This window comes from Hylobates moloch, unplaced genomic scaffold, assembly GCF_009828535.3.
Source record: "Hylobates moloch isolate HMO894 unplaced genomic scaffold, HMol_V3 SCAFFOLD_16, whole genome shotgun sequence".
In the NCBI taxonomy this organism is placed as follows: Eukaryota; Metazoa; Chordata; class Mammalia; order Primates; family Hylobatidae; genus Hylobates; species Hylobates moloch.
In genome coordinates this window covers 502,193-522,261 of record NW_026652291.1, presented here as the reverse complement: position 1 = coordinate 522,261, position 20,069 = coordinate 502,193, and the positions used below count along the sequence as shown (strand labels likewise).

At 65.9% G+C, this 20,069-nt stretch overlaps 2 protein-coding genes across 5 annotated transcripts in view; both read right to left on the bottom strand.

Moving 5' to 3' along the window:
- The window catches only part of JAG2 (jagged canonical Notch ligand 2), a 25,647-nt gene extending 20,707 nt beyond the window's left edge, over nucleotides 1-4,940 (bottom strand). Inside the window, exons 1-2 of one of the 2 annotated variants that reach the window (XM_032179803.2) lie at nucleotides 4,522-4,940; nucleotides 3,924-4,274 (exon numbers count right to left, since the gene is read on the bottom strand). In XM_032179803.2, coding sequence (XP_032035694.1) covers nucleotides 3,924-4,274; nucleotides 4,522-4,587 — 417 coding nt within the window. In that variant the 5' untranslated portion in view covers nucleotides 4,588-4,940. The remainder of the gene's footprint in view (nucleotides 1-3,923; nucleotides 4,275-4,521) is intronic. The other variant, XM_032179802.2, reaches the window with a different exon arrangement.
- Nucleotides 4,941-9,898: 4,958 nt separating this feature from the next.
- NUDT14 (nudix hydrolase 14) lies at nucleotides 9,899-18,259 on the bottom strand. Of its 3 annotated transcripts, XR_009210329.1 has the most exons (6): nucleotides 18,076-18,259; nucleotides 14,655-14,698; nucleotides 13,928-13,992; nucleotides 13,499-13,736; nucleotides 11,590-12,953; nucleotides 10,138-10,221 (listed from the first exon to the last, which is right to left on the bottom strand). XR_009210329.1 is itself a non-coding variant. In XM_032179804.2 (5 exons), exons 1-5 carry the CDS (start codon nucleotides 18,154-18,156, stop codon nucleotides 9,981-9,983), a joined length of 669 nt encoding a protein of 222 aa, XP_032035695.1. In that variant the 5' UTR covers nucleotides 18,157-18,259; the 3' UTR covers nucleotides 9,899-9,980. The 3 variants fall into 3 exon arrangements, 2 of the variants coding, with proteins under 2 accessions (XP_032035695.1, XP_032035696.1); XM_032179804.2 differs by lacking the exon at nucleotides 11,590-12,953 and having other exon boundaries at nucleotides 9,899-10,221; XM_032179805.2 differs by lacking the exons at nucleotides 13,499-13,736; nucleotides 13,928-13,992; nucleotides 14,655-14,698; nucleotides 18,076-18,259 and having other exon boundaries at nucleotides 9,899-10,221; nucleotides 11,590-12,845.
- Nucleotides 18,260-20,069: the final 1,810 nt, after the last annotated feature.

Below are 20,069 nucleotides of genomic sequence, written 5' to 3'. Positions count from 1 at the left end.
TCAGGCCTGGAGTGTAGGGACAGGGACCCCGCTCAGGCCTGGGGTCTGGCGATAGCGACCCTGGCTGGGGCCTGGGATTGCAGATCATTGTCTTCCTGCCCCCACTCCACCACCAGCAGCTCAGGCCGAAGCCTGGCTCCACAAGCACCCCTTCACTGGACTAGCTTTCTCCCCTCATAGAGACACCATGGAGCAGCCCAGGAGGGCCCCTGAGAGCCGCAGTCCCCTCCTACCCAGGCCTGCTGCCTGCTCCCCAACCCGCCCCCTCCACCTCCCAGCCTTCCTATCATGCCTCAGCTTTGACCATTCAGCCCACCCTCAGGGACCAGTGACAAACCCCCAGCGCACTCTCCAGTCCTCCCTGGCCAAGGGCAGTCCTCCCCGGCTCCTATGGTCCCCATGTTGCCTGGGCACTGAATGCCCCACCCTGCCCCCATACCAAAGCTTTGAACCAGACCCCCAATGTACAAGGCGGACATGCCCTGAGTTCTCCCCAGGGCTCTGGGCCCCAGGCCCACGGCAGGAGGAGCAGACCGATGCCCACCCAACACAGGAACCCAGATGCCCACGTTCCATACCAGACCAGCCAGCTCTCCTGGTCCCTACTGGGAAGGTGTGGGAAGGAGGGGGGTGGTCCCCAGTGTGCAGACAGGATCCCCTGAAGGTAGAGTGGGGAGGCCAGGGCCCTGTCAGCCCCAGCCCAAGCTCAGAAAAAACAGGAAGCAGAGTGGGGCTGAACCTCACACCTGCCCCAAGCAGCTTAGGTAGTCCCAGGCACAGACCTCAGCCTGGCCCACCTTGAGCCCTAGGGGGGCTGGATGCAGGGGGTGGGCTCTGTAAGAGCCTTCCTCCCTAGGGGGCAAAGGAGAGGGGAGGAAAGACTGGGAAAGGGAGGAACTGGACAGGTCTGGGAGCCGGGCTGGGGGCACAAGCAGAGCCTGAGCTGGGAGCCCAGCAGCCCCATGTGACTTCGTGAGACCCGCAATGAAAAAGCAGCACTGTGCCCCTTTCACAGGTGAGAAAAGCTCAGCCCCAGCACCTTCTGATGGCCCAGGACCTCAGGCCTCCTGAGCTGATAGACACAGGGTCAGCCCCAGGCCCACCTCCTATATCTGCAGGGCCCTCACCCATCCTGTTCTCCTCATAAGCCCAGATCTGTCACGGGGACCATGCTCCAGCCACGCCGCCCCGCACAGCTGCCCTGGAGCCCAGCACGCACATGCCGAAACAGAACAAGAAAGACCCTCGCTGGCAGGCAGGCTCCTGGACTCCTGGCTCCAGAGATGGGCCAGCCAGGAAAGCACGACTTCCAGCTGCACCTCTGAGGGCGGGGCCCTGGCTGCCCAGGTCACGGCCAACTGCCACCACCCTGCTCCTCCTTCAGCCAGGAGGTGTCCCCTGGGCCTGCCACCTACCAGGCCCCAGAGCAAAGCTCCCTGCTGCCCCCAGCATGACACTACTCCTCTCCAAACCTCCATCACCACCTGCCATGCCTACAGAGCAGCCGGGGTGCGTGCACACACGCAACTGGGAGAATGTGGCCTCACCCTGCCAGCTACAAGCCAGGGACCAGGACCAACCCAGGCTGACACCGGCCTCCTGAGGACGTCTGGGGGTGGAGCTAGGAGAGGAGGGGCAGCCGGGCAGCCTGCTGGCATGTGGTCCACCACCTCTCCACATCCAAACCCTGGGCCCACCCACTGAGGGAGCTGAGCCCGAGACCAGCACAGATCTATGAGTACTAGACAGCACACAGACCCCGGCCACAAGAAGCCAGGCCAGGGGGCAGAGGGCCACCCAGCCAGGCCTGGGTCAACGGCAGAGACCACAGGGTGGGAGAGTCACTCAGGGGGCAGGGGGCGGAGCGGGTGAATGCAGAGCCCGGACTCCCCCACTCCTCTTCCACAAGGCCCTCTCATTCCCTTTACGCCAAGGAGCCCAAAAGTCCCGAGGGCCTGGGCAGGATGCCACCCTAGCCTCCAGGCTGAAACCCCTCCTCAGGTCCCAGGGAGCCTGAACTCCGTCCTTGCCTTCCCGTCGCAGCCAAGTACACCTCAGCTCACCACACAGAGCTGGACCTCGGCAAGCCAGGGCAGCGTGGCCACGGGCTGCGCCGCCCGAGTGCAAATACCAGGGTGCTGGCATCACGGCACAGCTCCCGCCCGGCAGCCAGGCCACATGGCAGGAGACCAGGACTGCCCCCAAACACGCAGCTATGCCTCTGCCCTGGCCCCCAACCCAGAGACAGGCCGCCTGCCCCCTCCTGGGGCATTCGAGGAACCGGCTGGAAGCAAGAGGCAGGGAGGTGAGCTGGCCCCGAAACCCAGTGCCCGGACTCCAAGGAAGGCAAGGGCCTGCCCGGTCCCATCCCACACCTGACCGGCTGGCCAGCGGGGCGAAGAGCCAGGGCGGACACGCGATAGCCCGCCACATTCCTCCGAGACCTCCCTGCCCCCACACCCACTGCTGCCAACTCGAGCAGAAAACACATCCTCAGGTAGCGATGTGGGGCCACGCTGGCTCAGGCCCAGGTGCAGATGACAGGCTGCGGGCCCTGCTCAGACCTGCCTGCCGTGCCGCCGTGGGGGCGAGGGGCTGGGCTTCTCACAACTGCCTGGGCCCTCCCATGCCCGCCCCTGCCTTTCCATCTGGGGGACACTTTCCCCTCTCTGAGGCCTCCGGGTCAAGGGATACCCAGCGGGGTGCTCAGGGATTGAGGACATGGCCAAAGGAGACCACGGCCAGCTTCCAGGGGTGGGAGCTCAGGAAGGGGTGAGGATGGGGGCAGCAGGCAAGGCCGCCAGCCAGGGCCTCAAAGGTACAGCACAGGACTGGGAGCCAGACACGGCAGGCCCAACTGGCGCGACCTCTGCAGGGCTTGCCCTCAACTCACAATCTCTTCAGGGCCCAGGATACCAGGCGGGCACGCTCCTGTGCCTCCTGCTGGCTGGAGCCACTTCCTGGCTCCCAGATCCACCTACTCCCTGATCACAGGTCTGCGTGCTCCTCTCATTCCCGCACTCACCCAGTTCCAGGCCCCCAGCACGATGACCAAGCAGGGAAGGACCTCTGGGCACCAGGACAAGGCCCTGCTCCAAGCAATGAGGTAAGGCGCCCAAGGCCTGGGCCTGCCCACCTACCACTACCCACCCGCCAGCCCACTGGTATGAGTACCTGTTTCCCAGTGACACTGGACCCCTACCACCCCCTCCTCCCAGCACGCCCAGGCCAGGGCTCCTGCCTGACAGCCCACCTGCCACGGGAGACCAGACAGCCCCGACTCAGCTTCTGCCCTTCCAAAGAGTAACAAAACCAAAAAAACCCACAAACAGGGCAGTGCCACAGAAGGTCACAGCACCAGGATCCCACTATCTCTGCTTCTGAAGGATCTTGGGTCAGCATCGGGGGCTTCCGCCGACATAGGCGTTAGGCGATAGGCTCTCCCGGGCCTAGGTCCCACGGCGCCCGCCCGTGCCCCCCAGGCATCCAGGAAACTGCAGGGCAGGCGCCGGCTGGCCATGGGCCCGGGGCGGCTCCGTCAGGGCCTGCCCTAGACCAGCCCCAGCACGCGCTGCGCACATGCCTCCGCGGCCTGCCCGGGACCGGGGCGCCTCGCCTCGCCTCCCCACCCAGACAGACACGCGCAGGGCGACGCAGGCACACGCCGCACACCGCCGCGCACGCCGCCCCGCCCCGCCCCCGCCGCGACCCCGCTCCCGGTGGCCCCGGGGCCCCGGCGCGCCCACGTGGCCAGGCGCGGACCGAGTCCCCAGAGCACGCGCCCCCTGCCGGCCCCGCCCCGCCTGGGCGCGCGCGGCTCGCACGCAGACCCGGCCGCAGGTGTTGGGGGGTCGCGAAGCGCGCGGGGCCGGGGCGCGGAGGGAGAGGGAAGGGCTGGAGCACGGTGGATGGAGCGCACGTACCGGCCAGGCGAACTGGAAGGGGATGACGACGAGGCCCGGGTCCTGGTCGCCGCCGGCCCGGGCCCGCGCCCGCGCTCGGTCCCCCGCAGCGCCCGCCGGCGGCAGGTAGAAGGAGTTGCCGCCCAGCACGGGCGTGGCGCCGTGGCCGTAGCTGCAGGGCCCCGTGGGCGTCACCTTGGCCTGGTACTCCTTAAGGCACACGCGCACGTACGTGTCGCACTCGTCGTGGCCGCAGCCCCCCGCGCGCGTTGTCCGGCCGTCGCCGTCACAGCAGGCGCCGCTCAGCAGCTCCCCGTTCACGTTCCGCAGCGCGCTCAGCTGCAGCTCGAAATAGCCCATGGGCCGCGCCGCCTAAAAATAAGGCAGCGGGAGAGCGGAGGGAGGCGCGGGCCGGGGTCGGCGGGCCGGGCGCCAGGGGTGGGGGAACAGGCCCCGCCGCCCCGCCCCCACCCAGCCGCGCCCGCCCGGAGCCCCAGCCGCCGCGCGCAGCCTCGAGGGCTTCCGAACCACGGCGGCCCCAGGCAGTGCCCGCCCGGCCCCTAGGGGCGGCCCGGTGTGCCCCGTCCGCGACTCCCGCCGCCCCCGCCGCCCCGCTCACCTGCACCCAGAGCGCCAGCAGCAGCAGCAGCCGCCGGGGCAAGCGCCCCCGGCCCTGCGCCTGCATTGCCCCCGCGACCCGCCCGCCCGGCCCCGCCGCCGCCGCCCGCGCCCGGCTCCCAGCCGCCGCGCCGGCCTCCCAGCGCCCGCCCGCCCTCCGAGCGCCCGCAGAGGCAGAGGCAGCGGCAGAGGCGGCGGCGGCGGCGCGGGCGGGATCGAGCGCAGCGCCGCGGCGCGCGGGCCTGGGCGGCGGGCGTGCAGGGGCGGCGGCAGCTCCGGCTCGCTGGCGGCCGCGCTCCGGCTGCCCGGCCCGGCTCCCACCCGGCGGCGACGGCGGCGGCGGTGATGGCAGCGGGTCCTGGCCTCGGCTCTGCGCGCCCGCGCTCCCGGCACCTCAGCCAACAAGTTCGGAACGAGACTGACAGCTCGCTCGCCCATTCGTCACCCGCGCACCTGCATATGCATGAGGGGGCGGGGCCGCGCCGCGGGGTGGGGCCGGGGGGGGTCCGGGGGCGCCCCAGGCTTTAAAGGCGGCGGAGGGCGTCGCCTGCCAGCGCCCCGGCCCGGCGCGCGCCTCCCAGGGCGCCCGGGCGGCGGAGGCACGGGGCCTCGAGGTCAGCGCGGGCCGCGGGGGCCCCGCTCACACCTCCGCGTGAGTCGGCGAAGCGGGCGTCGGCGCCGCAAAGCTGCCTCCCCTCCTCCGCCTGGGCTCCTGCCGGGTGTCAGAAACCGGGGGTGGGGCGCCCCGAGGTTGCCGTGTGGTCCCCTCCCATCAGTGCGCCACCGCCGGGCTCCTCGCAGTCCCAGAGGAGATGCCGCCTCCTGTTCTGATCAGGGCTCGGCCCCCACGCGGGGTGGCGCGGCCCTGGGGCCAGAGCCGGGCCCAGCCCCTACTGCGCGCCCCCCACCTCCTCCCGGAATCTCCCCCTCTCCGCGCCACTCCTACCGCCTCCACGCCGGCTGCAGGGGGCGCTGCGCCCCTCCGACGCCCCTGCCTTCCCCTCTGCGAGGCGCGCGGTCATGCAGCCAGTCAACAAATGCTCCAGGGTGCAGACTGCTCAGCTCGGCGCTGGCGTCGAGGTCGCCAGGCCATGCCCTCAGGAAATGCTCAGACCGCATTCCCTGTTTCCCGCCTCTCGCCCCCCAAGCTCAGGTCTGGGCTTGGGGGGCGAGAGGCGGGAAATGGGGAACAAAAGTCGGCAGTGCCTGTCCCTGAAGGCTACCCCAAGAGAGGCCTCCCCCTGCTGCCCTGGTCACCAGGCTTCCACACCCCATCCTCTGCGGTCACCTCCTTGCCCTCTCCCTGGGTGACCTCGCAGCTCCTCCACAGGGTCAAAACCAATGGCACCTTGCCCCTCCTCCAGTGAGCACGGTCCTTTCCAGAGCTAGGGGTCACCTTGGTGGTTAAAGATCCCCATATGGTCCAGAGGGGTCCTCAACCCATCCCCATGATAACTGAGCTGTCTTCTCTCCCCCTAGCTCCTCTCGCAAATTTGCCCTGTGCCCGGAGCTGGGTGGCAGTGCAGCCCCCCGGCCTGGAGCAAGTCACTGCCACCATGGTGCTGGCGCTGAGGGCTGAAGGAAGAGAGCTTTGGAGGCACAGGGCCTGTGAACACCCCATACGCAGGGTCTGCCTGCTCCATCCCTGTTAGCAGCCCCTCCAGGATCCAGGCCGCAGGCTCAGCTGAAGCTCCCTAAAGGGGTGGGTCAGAGCCCCCCCATGCCCACCTAAGCTGGCTGTGCTCACTCAGAGTGCCCACCCCAAACCTGGTGGTGGGTAGGCTCCGTGGGGATTAAGACACAAGCCAGGACGAGGCCTGCACAGAGACCCCCACCAAACAAGAGAACCTAAGCTGTGTTCAGAGCCTTCCAGTTGCCGCCTTCCGGTGTGTGGGCAGTGATTACCGCCTACGGGGGGAGGGGCTCCCTGTGGAGATGCCACCTCTCCTGTGCTTTGGCCTGGGGGCAGGTACTTGGGTACTCGAGGGAGGGAAGCCCCAGGACAGAGAAGCCCCCTGCCCAGCTCCAGAGGCCCAGGGCTCCGTCTCTACCTGCGCCCACTGCCCTACTATGGTGGGGGGGGGGGGTGCTGGGCACTTGGCCAAGTGGTGAACAAGGGAGACTCCGCCCTGCACACCCTCAGGAGCCCCCAGCCCAGTGGTGGACAGAGGACTTGGACAAGCCATGCAGAAGCTGGCATGGGGGCCGCCAGAGCATGGATGGGCATGGGTCAGCCAGGCCAGGAGCTGAGAACAGCATGCGTCAAGGTCCTGGAGCCACAGGAGCGGGACCCTGGTAAGGGTCATGACCACCACCCAAGGCCAGTGGTGACACGCAAGTCCTCCTGCTAAGACCCAACAGGGGTCACAAAAGCAACTGAGCTGGGTGGGCTGCAGTGACCTACATTTTCACAAAGTCCCCTGGTTGGGAAGGGGACAGGCACAGGGGTGAAGTCAAGGCTCTGCCGTGGTGCAGGTGAGGGGAGGGGATGGTAGCTGGGCTGAGGTGGGGGAATTCCAGTGTAGGAGGGAACCCAGGGAACAGCCCCTCTAGGTTCTCCTCCCTGGTCCAGCTCCCAGCTTCCTGCTCTTGGCCAGCTGTGGGAGGAAAGGACTGAACAGGCTGGCCACTCAGCGGCTCATGCGGGGCCTGTTCCCGCAGCGGCTGCATTTCAGCCGAGGCGCCCCCAGCTCAGAGCTGTCCCAGCGCGGAGGCCCCAGTGAGGGATGCACACTCATTTCAAGATTCAAGCTCAACCCAGCAGGGGCCGCAGCCTGCCTGGAGCCCTGCCCACTGGCCTGCCCAGCCTCAGGGTAGAGAGCCCAGCCCATCCTGCCAAGTAGGGAGATGCCTCCCTCCAGGCCCTTTGGAGTGAGACCTGCCTGGGTATCCGTGGCCCAGGGCAGGTGGGTGAGCATCAGGGTAGTACCAGGGGGTCAGTCCTTGCCCCCCTGCCCAGGGTGGCTCCCTCTCAGGAGTGTACCCTCCTAGGAACCACTGCCTGGACCTCATGATGTCCATGAGAGGACCCAGGTCAGGAAGGTGGCCGCACCTGCCCTTGGGGAGGAGGGGGACATAGGAGGCATCGGAGAGGGGGTGCCTTCCCTGCAGGAATTTCTGTAGCCCTTGAGCCAGAAATGCCAGGCAGCTGGACCCTGGTTTGAGTTTCCAGAAGGCAGCAGTGGGAACCCTTGCCCCTCACACAGATTTCACAAAACGCATTTGCCCCTTGGTGCTGCACCTTGCTGGGGTGAAGGGCTGAGATCAGTGGGGGCCAGGGCTCCAGCCACAACCCTCACCAGACCAGGCTACCCGGTCTCTTCTAGAAAGGGACCTCATCATTGTCCTGGGGCCCACTGGACCACAGCACCTTTCAGCCTCCCAGAGCCACCTGTCCCCCAGCCTGGAGGGCTCCCACTCTGAGGGCTCCGGTGTGCTCTAAGGGGCTCGGGTGTGCTCTGAGGCAGGAGGTGCCCAGCTTGTGTGCAGAGGGCAAGGGTGCAGCTGTTCAGCCTGGCCAGGGGCTCTGGGCCCATAGGGCACTCCTGGGGACCAGGCTGGGGACGGGCTGCCAGGGGTTTGGACAGAGCCGGCGAGGCTCCAGAGTAGGCTGTGCTTCCGCCGGGTCCTGCAGTGCTAAATATAGCAGACAGGGAGGGGAGTTTCCGGTTACAACCTCCCCTCCAGTGCCGGGAAATCAATGCCAGCTCCATTAGGCCCGGCAGCGCTGCCTGCTGACCCACCCCATCGGGCTGCGGAGCAAAGTGAGGGGCTGGACTACATCCAGGTCCGGGTGCCCTGTCACCTGTCCCCTCAGTGCTTCAGGGGCCAGACCCACCTGGTGCCTGCAAGAGGTCCCTCTGAGGCAGTGGGAGGCCTCTGCTGGTCAACCCGGAGGGCCCACCGCACTCTTGTGGTGTCACCAGGCAGGCTGCTGGTAAGGGCAGCACAGCAGGGCTGCTGTGGGTCGGGCAGAGCTCCTGTCCTGTGAATGTCCTGCTGGGGCCTCATCTGGGTGGGGTGAAGCTGAGGCTGGCCAAGACCCACACACCCCAAACCTGGCAGCCCCTCCCTGGCACACACCCCATACCTGACAGCCCCTCCCTGGCAGCCCTGTCGCTGGCTTTGCTGATGCCCACAGGGCCCCACCTGGGCCATAGCCAGCATTTGCATACAGGTGGCACTGCTTTTGTGGGCCCCTGAGGCACAGCCTCCTCAGGCCAGCCTCCAATGCCAGGCTGTCTAGCACTGTGCTGGATGACAACAGGGGGTCAGTCTCCACCTCCCCACCCAGGGTGCCACCTTGCAGGGTACTGAGGCTCCCTTCACTTCACTGTCCCCTTCTCTACTTTCCTCCTGGGAGCCACAGCCTGGACCTAATGATGTCCAGGAGCGGATCGATCCTACCCCAGACTGATGGCCCAGCAGTGCCCTCGAATGCCCACAACCAGTGCCAACACACCCATTCACCTGCAGAACCCTTACTGTGCACCTCTGGCCCAGGAAGCAGACCAGGTGAGCAGGGTCCCCTCCTGCCCCACAAGCATTCTGGGCACCTGGGGAGCAGCTCTGAGCTGCACGCATCTCCCACAGCCCCACCCTCAGGACAGGTCAGAAGGCAAAGCCAGGGCATACAGGCCAGAGACGCTCAGGGGCCAGTAGAGCCTGGTGCTGGGCGGCCCAGGCTGAGGCCGTGCCCCGGGACCAGGACCGGGCTGGCACCAGGAACCTGGCCCATGTCAAGACCACTGGCCTTGTGTCCCCACCCTGTGCCGCCACCCCCTCCTCTTGGAGCAAGCCTGCAGACATTTCTGCATGCCCCACAGGCCGAGGAAGGTCCCCTGGAAAACTTCCAAGGCCGGGGGTGCACGGAACAGCTACTGGGGCCCCTGACACGGGGCAGCTTTGGCTCCGGGCTCCTGTGGAGTGGCTCTAGCCCAGCCCCAGTCAGGGTGGGGACCCCCCACTTGCCCCAGGAGCAGGGAGCATACTTTCCCCGCAGCGAGCAGCCTGCAGTGCTGCCCACCCCATCCCAACTCCCCAGGACTGGCTCAGCCACCACTCCCGTGAGCACAGCTCATGCTGCAGCCCCGTGACCAGCAGGCCCACCCCCAGGCCTGCCATGCCACCCTCCATGAGTCCCGGACCCCACCCCTCCCAGCTCCAAGAGGAGGCACAGCCTGGCCCTGCCCATGGCATCCCCGGGCCTGTCCTCAGCCCCACAGCAGCCACCTGCATGGCCTGCCACCAGCTGCTCCTGCTACAGGAGAGCTCGCAACGTCCCAAGGGCCATCTCAGGTCAGGGTCACTGCTCCCCGCCCCTTCCCCAGTCCTCTCCAAGGGCCTGGTCACAGAGCTCAGAACCAGCAGGCAGAAGCTGGAGCTATGCAAACCTTTATTGGGGTCTGCAGGGTGTGGGGTGAGTGGCCAAGACTGGCCTCTGTCTAGAACCCTGGAGTCTCACTGGAGATCCAGGTTGGGGGCCACCTGGCTGAGGAACCATGAGACACCAAAGATGACGCCAAGGGTCTTGGGGATGTCCGGGTCGTCTGCAAAGGCCTGGGCGCCTTCCAGGGGCAGGTGCACCACCTCAATGAGCTCACCCTCCTCCGCCAGGCCCCCACCTGGACCGCTACGCTGGGCATCTGTCACCTCTGTGTAGAACATGGTCTGTCTGGAGCCAGTCAGTCCCACTCCAGACCTACGGGTTGAGACAGGGTCTGCTGAGTCACCCACGCTGGCCCCACTGGCCCCCTCGCCCTTCTACCACCCTCCGATCCACCCTCTCCACTCTGCTCCCTCCAGCCCTCCAGTAGGCAGGACTCGGGGATGCTGTCTCCCACCCGGATTCCCACCTGGCGTGCACGCCTGTGGCCCCTCCCGCAGCAGGGCATCCCTTCCCTGATCAGGTTGTACTCGCCAGGTGGGGTGGGTGTTGTAGATGTGATTAAGGACCCTAGCCAGTGACTTGAGCTCATCAAAAGGGAGAGCATCCCAGGCGGGCATGGCCTGATCAGGAAGCCCTCCGGAGGGTGTTTCAACGCCAGAAAGGGAGAAATTCAGACCTGTCCTGCTGGCCCTGAAGGGGAAGCAACCGCCATGCTGGGAGGGGCCAACAGCCAGCGGGGAGGTGGGACCCAGTCCCCAGCCACCAGGAGCTGAATTCTGCCATAACCACGTGAGCCAGGGAGACCCCAAGCCCCCATGAGATTGCAGATCCGGCTGACAACCTGCCTGCAACCTGTCAAGGCCGAGCAGAAGACCCCACCCCTGTCCGCAGCCCCCAACCACAGATACCCTGAGGCTGTTCCCAATGTTGTTTGGAGTCCCTAGTCTGTGGCCAGCTGCAGAGGCCCATGCCAGACCCCAGCCCATACCCGGGGACACAGGCTGGCTGGGAAGCAGGGACAAACCCAGCAGGCCCGGCACAGCCTTCCCGAAAGGGGTCCCCACCAGGCCTTCCCGCGAGGGGTCCCCACCAGGCACCCACAGGACACAAGTTTCAGACAAGGGACAGCATGCACTGACCCCCCACCCCGTAGCATGGCAGAGTGGGGTGGGGTGGCAGCGAGGTCCTCAGTATCAGGCCCAGTGGCCCAGGCTGGGGAGGGGTGAGAGGGAGCCCCCTCCCTCAGTGGGCAGTGGCCAGAAGGGGGCTGCTGGCAGCCAGGAGGGGTCAGGCACCAAGGGAAGGAGCCTGGACTGGCGTGTGTGGAGGGAGACCACGGGCTGGGAGGACAGGATGGCAGAGGGGCTGGGCTGCATTCTGGAACAGGACAGGGAGGGCCAGGTGTGGATCTGGGGAGAAACGGGACTGAGGGGCATCTGGGAAGATGACCGGGGGTGGGGGAGCCCTGGCTCGCTGTAGGAGGGGCTGTCGGGTGCCATGAACCAAGGCCAGCCGGAGGCCTTCAGGGTAAAGGCCGCCCTCAGAGATGTGCCCAACATGCAGGGGCAGGGAACAGAATTGGGGGCTTCCGTGCCCCACCCCCAAGGCCTCCCCACCTCCAGGGGGGACCCACCCCAGACCGACCTTACCCAGCTGCTTCCTTGCCCTCTAGCCCCTCACCTCCCGTAGACCCCTTCCTGATGGCCCATTTCCGGCGGCGGCCACGGCTGCGCCTCTGAGGGAAGTGGCGGGTCTGGGGTTTCCAGCCCCGGTTTCCGCCGGCTTGTGAAGGAGACAGGCCCGGCCCTTGGCCCGGGCTGAGAGGAATCTGCCAGCCAGGCTGGGCAACGCCTCCCCCACCCCAAGGCACGTTCCAACGTCACTCCATCACGCCCCAAGCTGACTGCCTCCCTGGGCCTTGTCCTTTGCAGCGGCAGGTAAGGGGCCTGGCTCCCCTCCAGAATCACAGACAGGGAGCCACGGGCCCTGCCACAGGGTGGGTGAACTTTGCTGTCAGTCCAGCCCCCCATCAGGCCCTCAGAGACAGACGCCCTGACCCCTAGTCAGCCGCATCTCCAGTCCTGCGTCCCTGAAGCCACAGCCTGCTCTTCACAATGCAAGTCTAAGCAGGATGCCTACTTCCCAGGGCCCTCCTTGGCTCCCCAGTACCCTCACAATCAGGCTGTGGCCCAGAGGCTGTGCCAGTAGAACCACCGCGGCCAGGCTGCTTGACCACTTGCCCTGAGAGCCTATGCCATGTGGTCCCTCTGCCAGGATTCTGCCCAGGCCCACCTCCTCCAGGGGGACCAAGGGGACTCCAATCCCTCCCACGCCTCCCGGCTGTGCTCAGTACTATGGGCCGGGGAGCTGGGGGCACAGTGGGCATGGCCCGCCACGGGGTGGTCACCTGCAGAAAACCAAGGCCCGTCCTTCACACCCAAGTCCACCCTTCGACGTGGAAATTCTGTTTTGTTGAGACAGAGTTTCACTCTTGTTGCCCAGGCTAGAGTGTAATGGCGCAATCTCGGCTCACCGCAACCTCCGCCTCCTGGGTTCAAGCGATTCTCCTGCCTCAGCCTCCCGAGTAGCTGGAATTATAGGCTCCCGCCACCACGCCTGGCTAATTTTGTACTTTTAGCAGAGGTGGGGTTTCTCCATGTGGTCAGGCTGGTCTCGAACTCCTGACCTCAGGTGATCCGCCTGCCTTGGCCTCCCAAAGTGCTGGGATTACAGGCGTGAGCCACCATGCCTGGCCCAGCGTGGAAATGCTGCCTTTGACTTGGAGTCCACCCACCCAGCCAGGAACGTGCCCAGGTTAAGTCCTTGAGGCTTCTGAGGTGGGAGGGCCCCAGGCTCAACCCGGAGTGGCCCATGTGCCAGGCTGACAGGTGCAGAGACTTCCGGTGCTTCTCCCAGTGGAGCGGGCCCTGGCCTCTGGAGGAGACTGTGGAGGCTGGTGCTCAGCTGGCGGGGGTGGGGGTCTCTGTGACACCCTCCTCCTTCCCCAAGACCTCAGCCGGGGTCAGGAGCCCATCGTAGTGTCCCTGGGGAAGTGGATGGGCTTCATCCCAACATCTTGTCCTGGGAAGGCAACCCCACCCCAGCCGGCAGCCCTCGCGGGGCAGGAGTTGGTGCCTCGAGTTTGGTGGGTCAGGTCCCAAAGCGCAGGCTCTAGTAGTGCCTGTTCCCCAGGAGAGCTGGAGCCACCCCTTCTCCAGCCCAGGACACAGCTTCTCCCTCATTCCTGAGCCACCCTCTGAGAACGGAGCTGTGAGTCACCCCCACCCCCAGCGCCCGGTCTTAATCCTACAGGAAGTAGAGGCACCTGTCAGCAGCAGCTGCCGCCAGGCCTGCCCCACACGGCTGGGGGCTGCAGGCTGGGGGCATGGGGCCGAGACGCTGCAGAGAGAGCCCCAAGAGCCCAGGTTCCGGCCTGGCTTAGGATCTGAGGCGCATTCAGTCCAACCCTCCCCTAATCCCATGTTGAAAAACAAGGAGGAATCCATCCTGCTTGCACACTCCCAGGGACGGGGCCCTCACTCTCATCTCGTGAGCCACACCACAGGCCTGAGGGCCTGGTCCCACTCACCAGTATGTGGCGACCCGGCGCAGATCAGAGGGGGCCAAGTGGTAGCCACACTCCTCCCAAGCCTCCTTGCAAGCCACTTCCTCCAGCGAGAGCCCAGGCTGGTCCACAAGGCCGGCACACAGCTCAACTGTCACCCCCGCTGAGCCGGGCAGGGCTGGCGGTAGCTCCCGAGGCCCGTCCTGGTCTACAGCTGCTAGAGACCCTGGGAAGTGGCGCTCCACCTCGCCCGCATACACAGCTGCGTGGGAAGAAGCCAGACTGTGCTCACAGCCACGTGGTGGCCACCTCCAGGTCACCTGCGCAGCCAGGCCCCCTCCCAGGGCCTCAGCTTCCCCTGGAGCCCCCTCCCACATCTGTATTCAGACCCTCAGGACCACAGGGACCTGAAGGTGACCCTGCAGATCCCCTTCCCACCCCAGCCGGCCTCACCTGGCCGGAACTGCTTCACCAACACCAGGCTCCTCCGAGAAGAATTGAATAAGAGGACGGTCACGCTGTGTACGGGGGGAGGGGCTCAGCACAGAAGCACTCCACTGGCCCTCTTGGGGCCCCACCTCCCATCTTTCTGTTCCCAGTGTGGCCATCCCACCTCCTCTGCCAGCAGCCCAGGGAGGTCAGGCCCCTTGCTCAGATAGCATGGCTGAGGCCCAGGCAGGACCAGAGCTTTCCAGGGTCACAGTCCGGCCAGGACCCAGACCTGCTGTATTCCGGCTGGCGGGATGGGAGGCGGGGGGCAGGGAAGGACACACAGGCAGCTGAGTAGGTCAGGGTGCTAGCAGCTGTGGCCGGGTGACTGACAGGACGTTTGGCCCTCACTGACCAGCTGCCCACCAGCCACACTCCTCGAGCCACGTCGCCATCCAGCCCAGACCCTGGAAGCTAGAGGCAAAGGCTCCAGGACAGCCTCTCCCTGCCCTGAGCGGGCCTGCCCATCATGGTCCCGGTGGCCTAAGCAAAGGCCTCACTCAGCCCCCAGGCCTCAGGCTGACCCCTCAGGGACAGGAAACCCAGAGGCCGGGCAGAGAGAAGGGACTTTTGGAGCCCACGCAGGGAACAGAAACGTCAGGGAGGAGAGGGTACCTTCGCCCTGGGCCCAGTGTCCCCGTGGACATCAGTCTGGGGCTTCCCCAGTGGCCGGGCTGGGCCAAGCTCTCACCTGTCATGCGTCTTCATGAAGTCCCAGGACTTCTGGGCACCATTCTAGAAGAGGCAGGTCAGCGGTTAGAATGCCCCAGGATGGGCAGCGGTGCTCAGGGAACCGAGGAGGCCACAGACCTGCTGCACCTACTCCTAACCAGGGAGATTGGCTCACGGCCTGGGTCCACGGGAGCCAGGAGCTGCAGCTCCCATGGGCAGAGGAGCAAGCAGCCTGGGAGGGGCAGGGAGGTCAAGGACAGCCTAATACCCTAGGAGTGAGGCAGAAGACCAGGGCAAAGGGCAGGGAAGGTGTCCAGGCACCTCATGAAACAGTGCGCGGCACCGACCGAGCACAAGGGGCTGCAGAGAGACGTACACCATCACCAAGTATAGGAAGGCGCCTGGAGACCCGGGGAAGGCAGGCACGACTCCCTCACAGCAGGGCAGGGAGGGCCTCGCAGGCAGAGGAGAGGTCAGGTTTTCCTGTTGAAGCTTCCTTGGGCCACTGAACAGGGGTAGACGGGAGGGCAGGAGGGGCCGGGACCAGGAGCGGATGGGGCAGGGTGGCAGGAGGGGCTGGCACCAGGAGTGGATGGGGAAGGGTGGTGCCCCAGCCAGATAGGAGATCGCACCGCAGGACTCGGTGACTGTTGTGATGGTGACCGGGCTGGGCCCCCACTCCCACCCCCAGTTTCTGGCCTCTCCCATATGCCCTGTGGTCCTGTTCTCCTGTGGCCACCCTCCACCTTCCCACTTCCCCATGCTGGGCACACCGCCCTGGCAGGCCCCTGCACCCTGGGTGGCACTCAGTGAACAGAGGAGGCAGGGTGGGCAGGCGTGTGGGCTGGGCCTGCTGGGGGAGGCTGGAACTGATGCATTCTGAGATGCACTCCGATCCTGGGGGCTGGGCCTGGGGTCCCGAGGGGTCCCATCTCCGGCATGCTCAGCCCATCTGCCACTCTGAGGCCCAGGCCAGCTGCTCATCCCACCCTGGGGGCTCTGCCCAGGCTGTGAAATGGACAAGAGGCCTGAGCAGCAGAGACACAGGAAGTGCAGCCAGGACTGCAGAAGAGGGAGGAAGCCTTCCTGAGGACTTTCTGGGGGAGGTGACAGAAGTGAGGGAAGGGATTCTGGGCAGGCAGAGGCGCAGAGGCCCTCTGAGCTTGGCTGGGAGGCAAAAGCGTCCTGGGAGGAGAGTGCAGGTTTCCAAGGGAAGGGAGGGCCGGTGTCCTGCACAGGTCAGGCGGCCCGAGAGGCCGTGGGGTACCACTCCCGGGAGGCGAGCCTAGACCTGCCTGACATCCAGCCACCCCAGAGCCACCACCCAGCCAGGGCAGGCTCCAGGGAAGCCCCCTGCCCAGTGCCTAATGTGCCCATGCCCCTTCCCCACCACTGCTTCCCCCCAAGTAACATCACCCCATGCAGGTCTCAAGGACCCTCTCAGCTCAAGGTCAAAAGCATGTCAGACCCTTAGGTCCAGCCAGGTCAAGGTGCAGGAAGGTTCAGGGAGGCTTCTGAGGCCTGGGAGGGAGGGGCAGGGCTGGGTGCAAACAAGTCCCCATCGCCTCAGACCCATGGGGGTCCCCTGCCTTTGGTCTGTCTGACATCACAGGCCTCCCCTGGCTGGACGCAGCAAAAAGCTGAGGGCTGCAGCTGCCCCTGGGTGGCAGCCAGCGTCCAACCCAATGTCCCTTGGCCCTGAGGAGATGCCGCCCAGCCTGAGCCTACGTCCGTGTCCACCACAGCAACAGCCCGCACCAGCTCAGCTCTGGTCACCAGAACCCTTCGGCAGAGCTGTGCCGGTGGGCTGCCCGCTGAGGCTGCAAGGGCTGCCCTGAGCACTTCACAGGAAGTGAGGGAGAGACTGCTGCCACCAAGGGCCACAGAGGGCACCGGCCTGGGCTACCCTGTACCTGCTGCCGGAGACCCAGCTCTGTGGGGACTGTGCAGCCACAAGCAGGCATCCCATACGGCCAACATCGGGAAAAGGGCAATGACCCCATGTCCCCACCTGCTGTACCTCGACTGATCCCAGCTGCCCCCTGCCAGCGCCACCAGCTTAGCTTCGCCTTGGGGAGATGGATCCCCTGTCCTCCAGAGCCAACAAGACTCCCGCAACAGGGAAAGTGAGGGGCACAGGGCCTCTCTCAGGCTGGGGGCCAAGAGGGCTTCACAAGGATGGTGAGGGGCAGGGTCCTGGATGTGATGGGGGGGACAGGATGCCCCCTGAGGGAGGCAGGCAGGCAGACAGGCACTGCGACCTGGACCACCCGACCTGATAGAGAGGCTGGGGGGCTGGACTGACTGTGGCCAGGAAGGTGGTCTTTGCCTAAGTGGCATGGAGGAGCTCTGGCAGAGGGGAGATCTGCTGGGGGCAGGTGGGCACGCAAGCAAAAGGTGGGGCCCGAATTGGACAGGGCTGGGCTTGGAGGAAGACAGGCCAGGACTCAGTGATCCACTGGATGTGGGAAGAGAATGGCAGCAGCTCCTTCACCCAACACATATGCCTCATGCCTGTAATCCCCATGCTTTGGGAGGCCAAGGCAGGAGGATCGGTTGAGGCCAGGAGTTCAAGACCAGCCTGGGCAACAGTGAGACGTAGTCTCTACAAAAAAATTTAAAAATTAGCCGGGTGTGGTGGTGTGCACCTGTGGTCCCAGCTACTGGGGCGGGGGCTGAGGCAGGAGGATCGCTTGAGCCCGGGAGGTTGAGGCTGCAGTGAGCTGTGATCATGCCACTGCGCTCCAGCCTGGGAGACAGGGCAAGACGCTGTCTCAAAAACAAAACAAAACAAAATATTCCTTGATACCATGTGCCTGGTGCTAAATGAGGCAACACAGCCTCTTGTGCCGGGGCCTGGCATGGGAGAAGGTGATACCCTAGCAGGTGGGGAAGGCTGAGCTTAGGCAGATGGAGACTCCAAGGAGGTGCCCTCCCTGGAAAAACCCCAAGGAGGAAGCCCACTTTGAGAAGTTCTTTCAAGTTCTCACTCAGCTGCTTCTCCTACCTCCCTGCTCCCGGCCTCTGCGCTCCTTGCTCCTTCCTTCTCGGCCCAGCTATCTCCTCCTTCAAGCGGTAGCATGAAAGCCACCACTTCCAGGAAGCCTTCCCTGATCCCCAGGGCAACCAAGGAGTTCCACCCCCAAGAGGGTCGGATTGGGCGGGCGGGAAGGATGGGGCCCAGCAGTGCTTGCTTGAAAGGATGAGTGGTGCCCCCTCCGATGTCCCTCCCGCGGCCCCTCCCCGGCCTGGGGGCTCACTGGGTCTGGGAACCCGCGATCCGGCGGGCGGAGAAGCGGCCGCCCGGGAGATCCGCGGGAGGCGGGGGCGGGGCTCCGGGGCGGGGCCGGCGGCGCAGAAGGCGGTGGGCGGGGCGCGGATCGTGGGCTGGGCCGCCGGCGGGGGCGCGGGGACGCGGGGACGCGGGGACGCGGGCTCACCTGGCGGTAATGCAGCGTGAGCGGCCGCAGGTAGGGTGAGGCGGCGCAGCGGCTCACGGACGCCCCCTCGATGCGCTCCATGGCGGCGCCAGGACAGGCAGGGGCCGCGACCGCTGCGGGGGACGACCCGGGGCGGCGCCCTGTCCCAACAGGAGCCTTCGGGCGGGCGCGTGACCGCGGCTCTGAGCATGCTCCGTGGGCGCGCGGGGCGGGGCGGGGCGGCCGAGGGGGGCGGGGCTCGCAGGTGCCACCTGTCGGGTCCCGTGCGCCTGGGGGCGCTGGTCGCCGCGGTGCCAGGGGAGCTGCGCAGGCACGTGGGCGTCGCCTGGAGGAAGGACTGGCCGGGTCGACCCCGGCCGCCGGGCGGGGCCAGCCGGGCCGGGGTACAGTGCTTGGGTGGGACTCGGGACCTCTTGGCTGGGGGAGGGAGGGTCTGGAGGTGGTTGGAGCCAAGGGCCTGCAGCTTTGGGGTGCGATGGGCCGAGCGGATGCCTCCCCACTCTGGAGATGGACCACAACCCCGAGATTAAGTTACTCCAGGGGTCCGCGGGCGGGGCCGGGGGCGGGGCAGCCCCCCAGGGAGGGAGGGACTGTGGGCCCAGGAAGAGAATCACAGGAGACCAAAGAGAGAGGACCCTGGAAAGAAGCTAGGGGAGAGGAGAGTGGGGAGCGGGAGGGGCCAGAGCTTGGGCCGAGGGGGCCTCCCCTCGAGGTTCTTGGTGGCGAGGGTGGCTGGGAGCTGCCACGCTGTCTCTGGAGCTGTCCTTCCTCCACTCAAAATCCAGCTGCCTTTCCCTCCTCCTGCAAGTCCTACCTTGATGACGGCCTTTCCTGGGTGTGGGAGGGTCCCAGGCAGCTTCAGTTCTTCCTTGGGCATGGATTCCAAGGACCCCCTCCAAATGCCACCACGGCCTCCACGGGGGCAGGAAACAATATTGAGGCCCGCACTGGCCCTGAACCCTGACCTGCACCTGCTTTCTGAACTATGGCCCAGGGGGACATGCTCAGGGTGGACTGGCCACGTGGGCTTGAAATCGACTCCCAGTTCCCTGTTAACTATTGCCGTGTAACAAAACACTCCAAAGCTTAGTGCCTTAAAGCACCCCTTTATCGCCTGGCCTGTGGATCGCCCAGCTCAGCCAGGCAGCCCTGCCTTGGGGTCTCTCTGCAGTTGTAATCAGGTGGCAGCTGGGGCTGGAGTCGTCTGAAGGCCAGACGGGGTGGACCGTCCAGGATGGCCTCTTCGCCCCTGGCCCTCAGTTGGGTGGCTGGAACAGCCAGGGCCGGCTGGCCTCCCTTGTGGCTGGCGTGGGCTTCCCCGCAGCATGGGGGTCTCAGGGTATTTGGATTCTCCCGTGGCAGCTGGCTCCCTCCAGAGCACATTCACCAGGCCAGGCCAAGCTGCCAGACTTTGTGTGACCTGGCCTCAGATGTCACATGGTGTCATTCCTGCTGCATCCTGTGGGTCAGAAAGTCCTGGGCCACCCGCAGATTCCAGGGGAGGGACATCACCAGGTGGGAACGCTGGGGAGCACAGTCACGAAGCCAGCATCCAAGTCCAGCTGTCACCGCCCCAGTAGCTCTACAGGGGCCTGTGTCTCCCCGCTTTAGCCATTCCACCTGGTGTCCCAGAAGCCAGAGAGTTTACCCGCCAGAGCACCCAGCCCAGAAGCTGGCCCCACCTTACCCCACAGCCAGGCAGGCCTCTTCCTCCGGTGCACGAGGGGCCCAGGGTAAGCGCGCACCCTGGCATGTTGCGTGCAGGCTCCTTCCTGCCTGTGGTTGTGTGGAAAATGAGGATGAGTCTCAGCTTCCAGCAGCAGCGCCCCGGGGCAGGCAGAGGCAACAGTAGCCCCATCAAGGAGCCCCTGGGAGAGCCAGCAGCTCTGCAGAGCACCGTGCTCCTCAGACTCACTCAGGTCAAGGCGTCTGGCAGTGCAGACTGCAGAGCTGAGTGCCTGAAAATATCAGCAAGGAGCCCGCTGTGGGACGCA

What these genes read in the sequence shown, in the direction of transcription:
- NUDT14 (XM_032179804.2), bottom strand. Translation starts at nt 18,156, where the DNA reads ATGGAGCGCATCGAGGGGGCGTCCGTGAGCCGCTGCGCCGCCTCACCC. An exon ending in TCACGCTGCATTACCGCCAG is followed by an intron (nt 14,699 to 18,075) that starts GTGAGCCCGCGT and finishes TGCCTCTTCTAG; the next exon opens with AATGGTGCCCAGAAGTCCTG. An exon ending in CGCCGGGTCGCCACATACTG is followed by an intron (nt 10,222 to 13,498) that starts GTGAGTGGGACC and finishes CTCAACCCGTAG; the next exon opens with GTCTGGAGTGGGACTGACTG.